Below are 14,421 nucleotides of genomic sequence, written 5' to 3'. Positions count from 1 at the left end.
TAGATACCTCCCTCTCTAGGGTTATTTTAATTGATAGTGAATTAGTTTAAAATTTGTTCCTTAAATCTAAAACTAATTGCCTCATAATCATTACATCTAAACCTGTGTACTGCATCATTGGCATATTTTTGGATGTCAGTTTTAGATTCTTTGCACTGAGATGTTTAGGGATAGTCATTAATTTGGGTGTTTGTCAGTTTTGCATATGATACGTAAGTTTATGCATAGTTAGCATAACTAGACCAGTTTCTTCATTTTTTAGTATCTGTTTATCACTTTTTGACAGCTGTTGCAGACAAGCACAGAGGCTACGGAATCAGGACTATGTGAACTGCTTCGGGTGTCAAAAGTAATTTTATTACCTAATGAAGGTAAGTGATGACAGATCAGTATGATTTTGCCTTTAAAAGAAATTTTAACATACAGGTCTTTCATGTCCTCAAAAACTTGTAAATACTCTCCCTTGTCTTTTCTTTTTTTGCCTCATAGTTCTCTCTTTTTTCCAATTGAGGCCCGGCCTTGATGTGGACAGTAGTTGAATCTGTAGAAACTATGGTCAGCTTGACATGCTGCTAAGAAAAAGGTTGATGTAAAAATGAACATCCAGGGCTTTGCTGATCTGACTAAGCCTTTCCTACACAGAGTTGTAAATTTGAACCATTGACCTCTTTTTGCCATGTGTTTCCCCATCATCAGTAGATTCCCCAGAAGGGCTGCTGCCAGTAGTCATGAAACAATACAGGTAATATTCAGAGGGCACTACATCGTGCATCTTAGTGGCAAGCTCAGCCCATCATGTGTGGCCATCCAAAGACAACATTTTGGTGATGCTGACCATGGTTTGCATAGTACAGTTGTAAATAACTATTTGGATCACCAGGTAATTGTCAGAGGAAAAAGGTGAAAGTCTAAACAAGTTAAAAGGAATGAAATGATTGTGCTTAATTCATTGGTTCCATTATTTTATCAAACACCTCTTTGAACTGTGTTATTCTGTTTTTGGCCATATTCCAGATGACACGGAAGAATTCTCTCTAGAAGTGGCAGAAACAACTGGAAACAAGTGCCTGAGGTGTTGGAAGTTTACAGCTGAACATGGTGAAGATATATGCAATCGTTGTCGTAGTGTAATTACTTCAACTTGGTGATGTGACGGACAGTAAAAAGTAAAGGTATTTGTTGCGTGATAATTCTGTATTCATACAATAGTATTTGAAATGAGCATTTATTGTGAGAAGGTATGCTTAAGCTTGTATGAGTTCCATATTATTCTTAAGCACAGTTTTCATTTGAGACAAGGCAGTGTTTGCAAAGGCTCTTACCTTATGTTCTAACCTGTTTGTTCGACCAAATGCTCCCACCTGATGTTCCTACCTACTACTTCTACCTAATACTCCTGCCAAAATGTTCTCACCTACTACTACTTTGTCTATTGCCTCTAACATTTTGCCAAAAGGCAGGGCTAGCGTATAGTGCTCTCTGCAGGGAAACTAAAGAGTTAGGGAGAATGAGTTGTGGTTTAAGTGTTATGTGTGACTAGGAGAGATTGTACATTTGTGGACATTATTCCAGTAGTCCATGTGTGGATGAGGCAGAAAGAAAAGAAGGCTTCATGGGTCTGAGCAGTGCAATTTGATAGGTGATTTCATCGTCTTATATAATGTTTTGTGTATAATAGTATTGTATATATGAATATGTATGTTGTGATTAAAGCCCATGCTGTAAGTAGCTTTGCAGACTTAAGTCGTGTACTTTTTCCAATGCTAATACATAAAGTACATTGTCCAACTTGTAAAGAATTTACCTCTTTTAAAAAAAATATTGTATCTTTAGTCAAGAAACTTGGAATACCCAAATAATCCTACCTTAATGGTCCTCCCTTGTTTGAATCTAGAAATTATTGATCAAATTTAATAGACCACTTTGTCTAACTAAAAATAATTGCCCTAAAGTCCTCTTCTGCTGCATCCCTGACCAGTAATTATTCTGCCGGAGTACTGTCTTCTTTAAGCACCTCATTTTAAGGTCCACACATTCTTATAAAATCACAGATTTACCACTATGATGACTGAGCATACATCTATTGGTAGCTTCAGCCATCTAATAACTGGAAAATGTACTTTCCTCATGGAATGCCCAAAGAACAGAATGGGACAGGTATAAAGTCTTAAACATTTACATGTTACCAGTAATCCAAATCAAGATAATGTTAGTTTTCACCAATAGATGAACATAAATGAGCTTTACTTTTAATCATAATGCTTTTACACTGCAACAGCATTAGAGCTGTAGAAATTGTCATAAACTTTTGTAATAAATGCATATGGTCTGCTCAAGATAGGTGCACGAGTAGTGAATTGGTTGATATTAACGTAGAATACTGTTCTTTTGGCAGACTCCAGAGAAAAGATCCAGAAGTTGGTGACAGTGTGGGCGTGTGAGAGGAAAAGTTGAGAGTAAATGTGAAAAGTACAGTGCAGGATATACTTGCTGTAAGAGGGTCTGGAGGATGTGTAATGGTTAAGTTACCCAAGAGGAGATGTCACAGTAGATGGAATCATGGGGGACTGCATTGCAATATGGAAAGTGCTTAGGCCTTCAGTGCTTTAAGGAATGTGTGGAGGGAGAGTTCAGAGTTTGTTAGGGTAAAGATAGGCATTTATGAAGGTATAGTGGTCCAGTGTTGAGTGGATGTAAGTGTTGGGCTTTGAATTCAAAAGAAAGTAAAAGGGTGGACGTTTTGGAAATGAAATTCAGAAGACAGTATGTGCCATGAAATAAGTGTAGCTTTGCAAGAAATAGCTCATAGCATGAGGGTGGTGGAAGAATGAAATAATTGTAGACGTGTAGTGCAGGCTTTGTACATAAATTTAATGTTATATGATTGTAGAGAATGTTCATAAGATGGGGCCCCAAGGGTGTTCAATTCCCTCCCTGCACAGTGCAAATGGATAATCACATTGAAGTGAGGTGTGTGGAGTTACGGACAGTCTGATTGAAAGAGCTGAATGGTTTCTTGATAATCTGGACAAAATAGAATGAGCAGAGACTGAGAGGATCTACAAGTGACAGTGGAGGAAGCAGAGGGGAGATGGAGACTGATAAGGAAAGAAGGATGGTGAAATTGGCATTTGATGATGGAACTTGAATGTTATTGAAGGTTACAGGCACACTTGGGACATAGTATATGTTGCTGAAACATGCTGTCTATGGGCTGAACTAGGGCATATGAAGTGGCAAGTTAAAACCATGAGACAGTCTAGTGCTTGGATGTAGATGGTGTTGGTTTGATTACTTTGCATATATTGGCCAGTGTGTGCAAATGAGGCTGTTGTTCATTTGTTTGTGACATTACCTCACAAAAGTGCAATAAAAAAAATGGATAGGACATAACAGGAGACTAAGAAAGATAAGAGTGAGGGCATTAAAATTCTCCAAATTTGTATTATTCCTTACCAAAGGTAGGAACACAGGGAACAGAGGATTTAATATCTACATTGCTAAGATGGAAAAAAGAAAACAATAATTGTTAGTATTTTTATGGAAGAATAAGCAATGCCTACCTCAGCCTCTCTTGAATTATCAACCAATTATCGGGAAACTGCACAGAGAGTTGCCCTCTGCCAGTGACCTGTTAAGGTTGAGATAGTAAAGGCTAAGACGTGGCATTGGAGTTCACCCTCTTGAAGGAATTCCTGGAGGAAACAGGCATCAGATATCAAGACAGAATAATGATACAAACATTGTACACCTATATTTTAATGTTTCTTTTCTTTCACATGAGGTTAATATTTCCCACAGCAAGGCAGCATGAGGAACAAGAATGAATCTTACGAGTACAAACCCTTGCTTGGCTCCTACCTGTGAAAAGTAACAATGTGAAGGGGAGGATTTTGAGCCACACTTAAGTCACCTTCTCTGACATGCAGGAGATACACAAGCAGTATTCCTTCTCCCCTAACCTCATGGATTGGAATAGAATTTCTGAACGATAATTCACTCTAGGGATGAATTTTTACCAAGTAAGTTCACAAGGGAAGGAATTATTAAAAAACCAACAAAAAATTTCGTACTGTAATTAGCTTTTGTTATAACTAGTAATACATACACAATTAGTGCTAGATATATAGCAGTTTACATTGGGTATTACAATCATGCAAGAGCAAGTGGCTGGCATTCACTTGAATTCATTTAGGAACTGGTCTCCCAATATATGTGATTCCATGTTTCCTTTAACATCATGTATACCATTAGTAGGATAGACAAAAATTGGAATTATCAACATAATTTATCATATTCTTTATCAGTACTCTCAAATGTGTATAATTTTAAGGTTTTTAAAAGGTTTCACCAAAAAAAGCATAATGGGTTTCTTAATTCACTGCATGAACTACTACTTCCCACAAACATGATTTTAGGTTTTAACAGGCAAAATTACATATCCTAAATAAATTGGCATGAGGTTAGATGGTGCATTGGCAAATGTTCCTTTTGGAGAGACAACCTCCTAATACAAACTGCATTAGAAATTTTTTAATATTCTTAATATCTACCTCCTCGTCCACCACCTCTACCTCCTCGTCCACCTCTACCACCTCCCCATCCCCCTTGTCCACCTCTGTTGTCATAGCCACGATTATCATAACCGCCACCACCACCACCCCTACTGTAACCACCACCTCCACGATTATCGTATCCACCACCTCCTCGATTATCATAGCCACCTCCACCTCTGTTATCATATCCACCACTACGATTGTCATATCCCTGACCCCCACGATTATATCCACCACCCCCACCACCACCTTGATTCCATCCACCCTGAACACGGTCACCACCTGATGAAAATCCACCGCCACGACCTCCACCTCTACCTCCACCACGTCCACCACCGTATCCACCTAGAAAAAAACATGACATTAATACAAAACTGAAATTTTTTCTTTAAAACAAATCAAGTATTTTTATCAACTATCTTTTCTTCAAACAAATTGATTATTTTCTTTTAATTACTAATCTTCAATTTTAAAAACCAGTAATTAAAACTAACAAGCATCATGCACTGTATTCATTTACTCCCATTTCCATCAATGTTACAGATTTAAAGAATATACTGACCATCCCTTCTCATTATCAGGAATGGTACAATAAAGATCTCCGTTAGTAAACTCTACTATGGATTCGCTAGAGAAAATTTTTTTTTCACTTTTGCAAGTGCAATTTCAAGCATTAAAAGATGACTGGCTTCATCTAAATCTTTAACAAAAATATGATCCCTGATCTCAAAACCTTAAAAACAGTTTACATTTCTGGATAAAGTACTTGAATTAAATGTTTGGTCTATATCTGATCACCTGGTCTTAAGATACTGTGTACACAAGTATTTGGCAGCAACTGGTTAAAAAGACCTCGTAGTTTCAACTTCTACCCGAACCTCTAAGGAATTCATCAAATGAGGATCATACATAGTGTTCGAGGCACAAGTCTGGTCGTGTCCAATCACCGAATTATGAGATTTGTGCCAGTCTTTATCAGTATTATATTGACCAAGACCCTGTCATCTTGACCTCTGACAACCTCAAAAAGTTATTCATAAGAAGAATGGTACAAGTTTGGCTTATTACCAATCATTATATTTTATCATGGACACGATATTGGGTTATATGCATGGAGATGGCAAAACAGTATGTCCAACTGCTTTGCAAAAGGGGGTATAAAATTATATGATTTAAGTTGTTTACCTCCACCTCCTCCGCCACCTCCACCACCACCACCAGGACGCTGCATCCATGATGGCATCTCTGGAGGGGGAGGTTCAAGCTCATTAGCACGTCCACCACGGTCTGGAACCTTACCAATTATCACCTGAAATGCAAGTTATTACTAAATCAGTATAATTAATTATATCAGGATAATTGGCATCTCAGGAACAACACACACAGCTGAAATTTCAAGTGCAAAGTTCAATAAGTGCTCTATCATCCGAACTAAAAACTTGCAAAGAAAAACAGCATTCTTTCCATCAACAAACCAAAAACACTCGGCTCACTATATGCCTTTAAATATCAATATCCAATAGTCACCTGTTCCATAGTAGGTAAACCTTCAAAAGTTTTTTCACACCAGACTGCCATTTCCCACATTAGTGAGGTAGCGTAAGGAACTAACAAAGAAAGGCTGTATTCACTCGCATCCATCTTCTAGTTGTCGTGTGCAATGTGCAAAAATACATTCAGCCTCCTGCCAATTACAATTGTATTACACTACTCTTCCTATATTTTTGCTATTCAGAGCAACAAAGCCTAAAGTTTCACAATTATACAGTACTTCTGAAACATGAAAGGCCAACCGAGTGTACAGTACACATTCTTCCCATCACCAAACTCAGTTTTTCTTCCTTCAAACTAGCATTGCACTCTGATTACCTATGCTTTCACTTGCATTTATTTTCTCAACATCCAGCTCCTACAAACATTAGCAAAGTGACATACCAAAACAGTTTGCCATCAAATAAGTAAGGGAAGCCAAAGATGCCCCAGACAGGAATGCAATATTTTGTTTGAAAGAGGTCTATTTACAAGTTCAGGAGATGGAATGCTTATAACATGGTAAGCAAAACATTCACCAACAATTTTCGTACATGTCTAATATGAATGTAGTGATGTGTATATCTACCTTATTCAAAGCAGTTTTGGTCTGCTTCCGGACAGATGCACTACTTGTCTTCTCCAGAACAGCCAGATCATCACGAGCAGCAAGCACATCCCCAACAGACACATTGGGTTCCTCCTTCATTTGATCACGCTTAGTCCTGAAGGCTTTTGTCAAATCATTTTCTCGTATCTTTGCTTTATCTGACCACTGTGGTAAGAACATTATGGTTGCATTAGTGTTATTTTCAAAGACTGAAATATTTATCAATTATACTTGGAAGCTGTTTCCTGTATTAGCGAGGCAGAACCAGAAAACAGACGAAGAAAGACCAATCCACTCATATACACAAATACATGCATGCACATACATATATGTATATGTGAGCATACATGTCTTTCTTTGTCTATTTCCTGGTGCTACCTTACTAACACAGGAAATGGCGATCAAGTATGAAGAAAATATATATGTATATATAAAGTCCTGCAGAAATTTTAAATGGAATCCAGTCATCTGTTAAATAAGACTGACAGATGTAGAACTAGAGTAACAAAATGTACCACATTATAAAAACTAGAAACTGAAAATGGAAGAAGTTAAACACCTATGGTTTGTATTTACATTTCCTCTTTATATGTACCACCTCTGAAAGGAAAGGGAAGTGTTAAACACTTATGATCTGTATCTACATTCCCACTTATGAGCACCACCTTTGAAATCCCCACCTATGTATAAATACTAAAAAAAAATTTAATCATGCACATCTTTCACCTGAAATGACTGTACAGTGACATCCAAACGTTTGATCATCATCTGTCTACGCATTCGGTATTCATTTTGCATTTCCTTTTGCATCTCTGCCAACATAGTCCACTGCTTGTCTGACAGGACACCAGTGAAAAGTGGCTTTCCAATCAGGGAAGGATGGGCCTTGCTCTTCACATCATTTACCTGGCAATAAAGTACAAAAGAAAATTTAGCAACATTCCAAAGAATGCTATGTCGAGCCTAGTCATTTCTGTGATCTTAATTTCTTTAGAATTTTGAGATTATATTTGGCACTCCAGGCAGGAACTAGACAAACAACAGGCAACCAGAAATTTGTTTATTATACCAATAAAATCTTAAAACTTCCCAATTCTGAACAGCCCGGGCCATCAAGTTATGCCTATCAATCTAGCTATATCTCTGATGCCTGTTCTCAACTACACCTCCTCAAGGGGGTGGCCATGGCAAGAGAGTCCCATAACTTATGAACCCCCACCCCTAAGAATTAAGAGGGCAAGGTTAGGAAACCACCTCTTTAGACTGGCACCATTTAGAAATGTAAACTCCCTTCAGCTGATAATAATCGAGGGCGATCTCAAAAGATGCATATCTTAGACTGCCGCCTCTGGATACAGAGGAAACCTTCAGGACTTTTACAAAAAAAAAAAAAAAAAATTCTCCAATTTAATATTTCCCTCTTCCTCCACGGCTGAAATTCTGATGAATGTGGATATATCCTAACCATGTACACCACAGAGCTTGGGTTTCTGACCATGGACTGTAAAAAAGTGACAAATATGTGTAACCAATGCACAAGTCATGAAATCCATGCCACCATGAAGAACAATGGAGGAAAATAAAATGATGAAGCAAAAAACATTAAGTAGCCATGTGGCTTTCTTACATTTGCCAGTATTATTAACCTGCTTGGTGTTTTCAACCATAATCAACTTTTTGCAAATTGTGAACAAACAGAACAGGGGTCTGCAATACTCATATTTTCAACCAAATGCAGTTGGAGAATGATGTATAAAACATGTAACATGCTGCTGGCAAGCTTGAGAAAGTAACCAAGTTTTAGCTGATTAATTGCATTTTGGGTAAACAAGAAACAATGATAGGTGAAACGGAAAGACTCGGGCATTAGGCAAATCATCTTGGAAGAACTGTATTATGGTAGGATAAACAAGTCCCACTTTTATTGGCCCTTATTTACACTTTATTTGGTACTTCAACATGTTATTTGTTGCTATTTTTTAACAGCCTCACACTTTGCTAGTTCAACTTTTGTTCTGTAAATCTGAATTTACAGAATAGTTCTGCATTTCTGACTGCTCACTTAAGTAAATTTTTACACGTTGCATGATTACCCCATGTAAGAGTTGCGGCCGATCACTGATTATTTTCTAGTAAAGTGGTCAATTAGTCCTTACGGTTGAGAACACCCTGAAAGATATTACCATATGAATATATTATCAAAGATAAATAAAAATCAATACTTACTTTCTGCTCCACCTTTGCAAATAGCTGCTGAGGAGTAATGTTGGCAGGGGGCTTGGGGAAACCTAAAGAAATAAGCATTGCCTTCAGATCACGTGCATGTTCACTTTCCCGCTGAAAACAAAATCACCATTATATCAGTAAAATGATGCAAGATAATGGTTTTTATAATCATAAAGTCAATCATGTCAACCAAGCTGAAAGCATCAAAATCCTGTTAGGATACTTCAAATGGCAGACTAATTGCTACTGATTTTCCTGTTCCAGCTTATCTAATCAAGAATACACAAATGTATTCTCTGTCTTCAGGGGCCTATCTAGGGGAAATAGCACCTATGGCAGGCACTGAAATTATGCCCGTCTTGATTAGAAATGTACATACAGTTGATGTATTTAAAAATATATTCAGTGTAATTATACACATAATTCATATAAACTCTAAAAGACTTATTTGATCAAAACTGTAACGTACAAGCGGTTATGCAACTGATAGTAGCAAAATATTACTACTAGTTGAAAAGTAGGCAAGTTTCTTTTTTTTAACTCACAAAACCAAACTCTTGTAAATGTCAATCGGGCAGCATATGACAAAAACAAACCTGCTGAGTGGCGCACCCTTCAAGTGGTGCCCAGAGCACCTGCCATACCCTAGATACGCCACTGTCTGTCCTTACACTAACTTCTGAATTCTTCTGATATGTAAATTACTTTGATACTAACACAATTACAATTAATGTAGCATTATAAAAATTATTAACCATAAAGTCATTGTATAATCCTGAATATTTCAACATTTACATAAAGATCTGAATTTTTTAATATGTGTGGAAGTCGAGAACATTATCTCGGAAAGCAAAAATGGGTATGTTTGAAGGAATAGTGGTTCCAACAATGTTGTATGGTTGCGAGGCGTGGGCTATGGATAGAGTTGTGCGCAGGAGGATGGATGTGCTGGAAATGAGATGTTTGAGGACAATGTGTGGTGTGAGGTGGTTTGATCGAGTGAGTAACGTAAGGGTAAGAGAGATGTGTGGAAATAAAAAGAGCGTGGTTGAGAGAGCAGAAGAGGGTGTTTTGAAGTGGTTTGGGCACATGGAGAGGATGAGTGAGGAAAGATTGACCAAGAGGATATATGTGTCGGAGGTGGAGGAACGAGGAGAAGAGGGAGACCAAATTGGAGGTGGAAAGATGGAGTGAAAAAGATTTTGTGTGATCGGGGCCTGAACATGCAGGAGGGTGAAAGGAGGGCAAGGAATAGAGTGAATTGGAGCGATGTGGTATACCGGGGTTGACGTGCTGTCAGTGGATTGAATCAAGGCATGTGAAGCGTCTGGGGTAAACCATGGAAAGCTGTGTAGGTATGTATATTGCGTGGGGACGTTATAACAGTGTATGGGGGGGGGGGGGCATTCTTTCGTCTGTTTCTTGCTACTCCAAACCGGTACAGCTAAAGTATAAAATAATAAAAAATAAAAATAATAACCTATCTATCTATCTACTATCTAACGGAGACGCCATGTTTCTAAATGGAAGTACCTTAAGAGATGGCCACGGCAATAGTCTCCATAACAAGTGAACTCCAGTGCCTCTTCTTTGCCTTTAGTGCCTCACCCTTAACAGGCTACTAGTGCAGTGTTTGTAGAGGCTTGTACCTAAAGTTCCTACTAATTACTTTTACCTAATGCTCTTGCCTAAATATTCCTACCACCTACTTTTATCTATTGCTCCTTCCATTTTGCCAAAAGGAAGGGCTAGTGCACAGTGCTCTGCAAGAAAATCTAGAGTTTGTGGGGCCTGGATGTGGAAAGGGAGCTTTGGTTTCAGTGCATTACACATGACAGCTAGAGACTTAGTGTGCACGAATGTGGCCTTTGTTGACTTTTCCTAGCACTACCTCGCATGCTCACAGGGGGAGGGGAGTGCCATTTCATGTGTGGCAGGGTGGCAACGGGAATGGATGAAGGCATCAAGTATGAATATGTAAATGTGTATATGTCTGTGTATGTATATGCATGTATACGTTGAAATATATAGGTATGTATATGTGCGGGTTTATGTATATACATGTGTATGTGGGTGGGTTGGGCCATTCTTTCGTCTGTTTCCTTGTGTTACTTGCTAACGCGGGAGACAGCGACAAAGTATCACAAATATAAATAGATAAATAGCCAAGTTAAGTTTTGTCAAGTTACGCATGACAAGGAAAGACTGGGTTTTTGTAACAAAATACCAGTAGTCCACATGTGGGTGAGGTAGAAAGAAAAGACAGCTACCTGGGTCAGAGGAGTGCAATTTGATAACCATGGAAGTGCTGGCTCACTATGCAGCTGTCACTTACCTTACCAATACCAAGGTGGGTGGCGCTGGTACTATACCTCCCCAGTAGTTGGCTGTGTACCAACTACTACCATAATCAAACATGCACCACTTCCACAGTAAAATCCCTCAACACCAATCAGTAGTTTTCTGCACACAAAATACACGTAATCCCTTTTCTTGGCCCTATCATAATGCATCTCTTCAGCTCGGAAACACCTTATACATACAGATCTAGCCAACATACATACCAGTTCCCTGTCTATTTAACTATTTGAGTGTAAGGATTTATGCACTAATCTGAGTACGAGTGAGGGACAAGATATAGGTACTTTAATCTGTATAAATTTTTTTTTACCCTCTTTCTATTAAACATCAAAAAGCACCAGTTGCAATCTTTATTTCAGTATCAGCTTCTTTTAAAATATCCCCAATGGATACAAGAATGTGTGCTATGAGGCTTGTAACCTTCATGAAAGAATGTAGAAACTAATTGTATACTTACCATTTCAACTGTCATGCCTTGTTCGGGTTTTGCAGCAGATATCATACGTGCTGCCATAAGCTCAGCCAGCAAGAAGTCTAACAACATTAGTCTCGACTCTGTATCACCTAAGCGCTGGTTTACCAATCCTTCTGTTAACTGGCTGTGTGGGCAATCTGAAATATGTGGAAGAAAGTAAGCTACAAGGCTCCAGTTAATCACTCTATTACCACTAATTTCATTTTCATTCATATTTAATCTGAATTTTCTCATTTCCCACACTACACTAAACTCTCTCAGTAGGACCTTCAGTTTCTATCTGGAGTTATCTGCAAACAACTGATGCACTTTTCACTGTCCCCACCACCCCCATACTATAGACTTACCCTTAATTCTAAGACCCTTGCATTCACTTCACCTGACACCTATCCATAAACAGATTAAATATCCAAGGTGACATCATACATCCTCAATGTAGATCCACCTTCACTAAAACCACTGACCCTCCTTCCTTACTAATTACATGCATGCCTTACTCTATTGGTAAAAATACCTCACCTGCGCATAGTAACTTTCCATTCATAACATCTTCCACGAGGCCTCCCTGTTGACCCTATCATACACTTTCTCCAGACCCACAAATGTCGTGTGCAATTCATTCTCTTTCCAAAAGAAATTTTCACAAATTCTTCAAAGCAAACATCTGGTCAACACATCCTCTACCTCTCATGAAGTCAAAATGCTCCCTCTAAATCAGAAACTATGCATAACACCACCTTTCAATCACCACTTACCCATACACCGTACCTGATCTACTCAACAAACTTGTAGCTATGTAAATCAAGACTTCACTTTTTTCCCCTTGCCTTAACATAAGGACACTGTACGTACAATCAGCAAGTACTTTGACACTTCACTTTTGGCCAGACAAACTAAGCTGATGCCACCACACAAGGAGAAAAAAGGAAATTTGTGAGGACTGCTGATGAAAAATGCCATCTATATCAACACCACAAACAGTCACTGCCCTGGGGGATAAACTCTCCCTACCACCCCAGACTCTCCCATTCCCCCTGCTATCCTAACACCTGAGACACTCCCCATGTCAATGCCACTCACAACACTGCAAAGAACAGATGCCTTAATAACTGCCCCATTTTTTTCTTTTTGAGACTCTAGTTATAGACAAAATTCCACATAAAGGCTGGGCTTTAACTCAAATATAAAGAGGTTAATGAAAGGGAAAAAGATTGAAGAGAGTATCTATGAATTTTGGAGGAAGTGAAACACCTGTCTTTTAAAAATTGCCAAGTCATGGTTATTGGAAAGACATGAGAGGGTAGAAAGTTCCAAAGCTTGAAGGTGCAAGGAAAGATTCAACTGGAAAAAACAGAAAGTGTTTCAGCCATGGACTTGGGCTGTAAGAGGTTACAGCAGAGCACAAGCATCAAAATTTTCTTCACAAAAGTAAGTTTCTGAACCATTAACTTAGTAAAACTTTATTCCTTACATTGTCATAATAGTTTTGTGATGTTTCAAAATGAGTTTTATAACTGGTTTCACCTTTCTCCTTGGGATATTTTAGCTTTCTGTTCCCTAAATTTTACATAAAAATCAATGAGCCTATGAAGTGGAGTATAAAAAAATATAATGTCAAAAAGAGGCATTATAATAAACACAAAATATCATATTTATGATGATAGAGTGGCAGAAATAGGGTGTTTTGGTCGAGGTGGTGTGCGAAGTGAGAGGGTTAGGGGGAATGATTTGTTGAACAGAGAAGAGGTAGTGAAAGCTTTGCGGATGATGAAAGCCAGTAAGGCAGCAGGTTTGGATGGTATTGCAGTGGAATTTATTGTAAAAGGGGATGACTGTGTTGCTGACTGGTTGGTAAGGATATTTAATGTATGTATGGCTCATGGTGAAGTGCCTGTGGATTGGCAGAATGCATGCATTGTGCCATTGTACAAAGGCAAAGGGATAAAGATGAGTGTTCAAATTACAGAGGTACAAGTTTGTTGAGTATTCCTGGGAAATTATATGGGAGGGTATTGATTGAGAGGGTGAAGGCATGTACAGAGCATCAGATTGGGGAAGAGCAGTGTGGTTTCAGAAGTGGTAGACGATGTATGGATCAGGTGTTTGCTTTGAAGAATGTATGTGAGAAATATTTAGAAAAACAAATGGATTTGTATGCAGCATTTATGGATCTGGAGAAGGTATATGATAAGAGTTAAGAGAGATGCTCTATGGAAGGTATTAAGAATATATGGTGTGGGAGACAGGTTGCTAGAAGCAGTGAAAAGTTTTTATCGAGGATGTAAGGCATGTGTATGAGTAGGAAGAAAGGAAAGTGATTGGTTCCTAGTGAATTGTGGTTCATGGCAGGGGTGTGTGATGTTTCCATGGTTATTTAATTTGTTTATGGATGGGGTTGTTAGGGAGGTGAATGCAAGAGTTTAGGAGAGAGGGGCATGTATGCAGTCTGTTGTGGATGAGAGGGCTTGGGAAGCGAGTCAGTTGTTGTTCGCTGATAATACAGTGCTGGTGGCTGAATCAGGTGAGAAACTACAGAAGCTGGTGACTGAGTATGGTAAAGTGTGTGAAAGAAGAAAGCTGAGAGTAAATGTGAATAAGAGCAAGGTTATTAGGTACAGTAGGGTTGAGGGATAAGTCAACTGGGAGGTAAGTTTGAATGGAGA

At 38.5% G+C, this 14,421-nt stretch overlaps 2 protein-coding genes across 3 annotated transcripts in view; one reads left to right on the top strand and one right to left on the bottom strand.

The window, feature by feature from the left end:
- Positions 1-4,593, top strand: part of IleRS-m (Isoleucyl-tRNA synthetase, mitochondrial) — a 36,922-nt gene extending 32,329 nt beyond the window's left edge. Inside the window, 3 exon segments of the mRNA XM_071672539.1 lie at positions 287-371; positions 1,015-1,172; positions 3,802-4,593. Coding sequence (XP_071528640.1) covers positions 287-371; positions 1,015-1,148 — 219 coding nt within the window. The 3' untranslated portion in view covers positions 1,149-1,172; positions 3,802-4,593.
- Positions 4,061-14,421, bottom strand: part of LOC139754764 (protein FAM98A) — a 35,862-nt gene continuing 25,501 nt past the window's right edge. For both annotated transcript variants that reach the window (XM_071672540.1, XM_071672541.1), the window contains 6 exons: positions 11,741-11,895; positions 8,923-9,033; positions 7,423-7,602; positions 6,676-6,861; positions 5,742-5,865; positions 4,061-4,901 (listed from right to left, as the gene is read on the bottom strand). In XM_071672540.1, coding sequence (XP_071528641.1) covers positions 4,543-4,901; positions 5,742-5,865; positions 6,676-6,861; positions 7,423-7,602; positions 8,923-9,033; positions 11,741-11,895 — 1,115 coding nt within the window. In that variant the 3' untranslated portion in view covers positions 4,061-4,542. The remainder of the gene's footprint in view (positions 4,902-5,741; positions 5,866-6,675; positions 6,862-7,422; positions 7,603-8,922; positions 9,034-11,740; positions 11,896-14,421) is intronic.

Source organism: Panulirus ornatus, chromosome 17 (assembly GCF_036320965.1).
Source record: "Panulirus ornatus isolate Po-2019 chromosome 17, ASM3632096v1, whole genome shotgun sequence".
NCBI lineage: Eukaryota > Metazoa > Arthropoda > Malacostraca > Decapoda > Palinuridae > Panulirus > Panulirus ornatus.
Note: the sequence above shows the minus strand (reverse complement) of the source record. Positions and strands in the feature narration are given on the sequence as shown.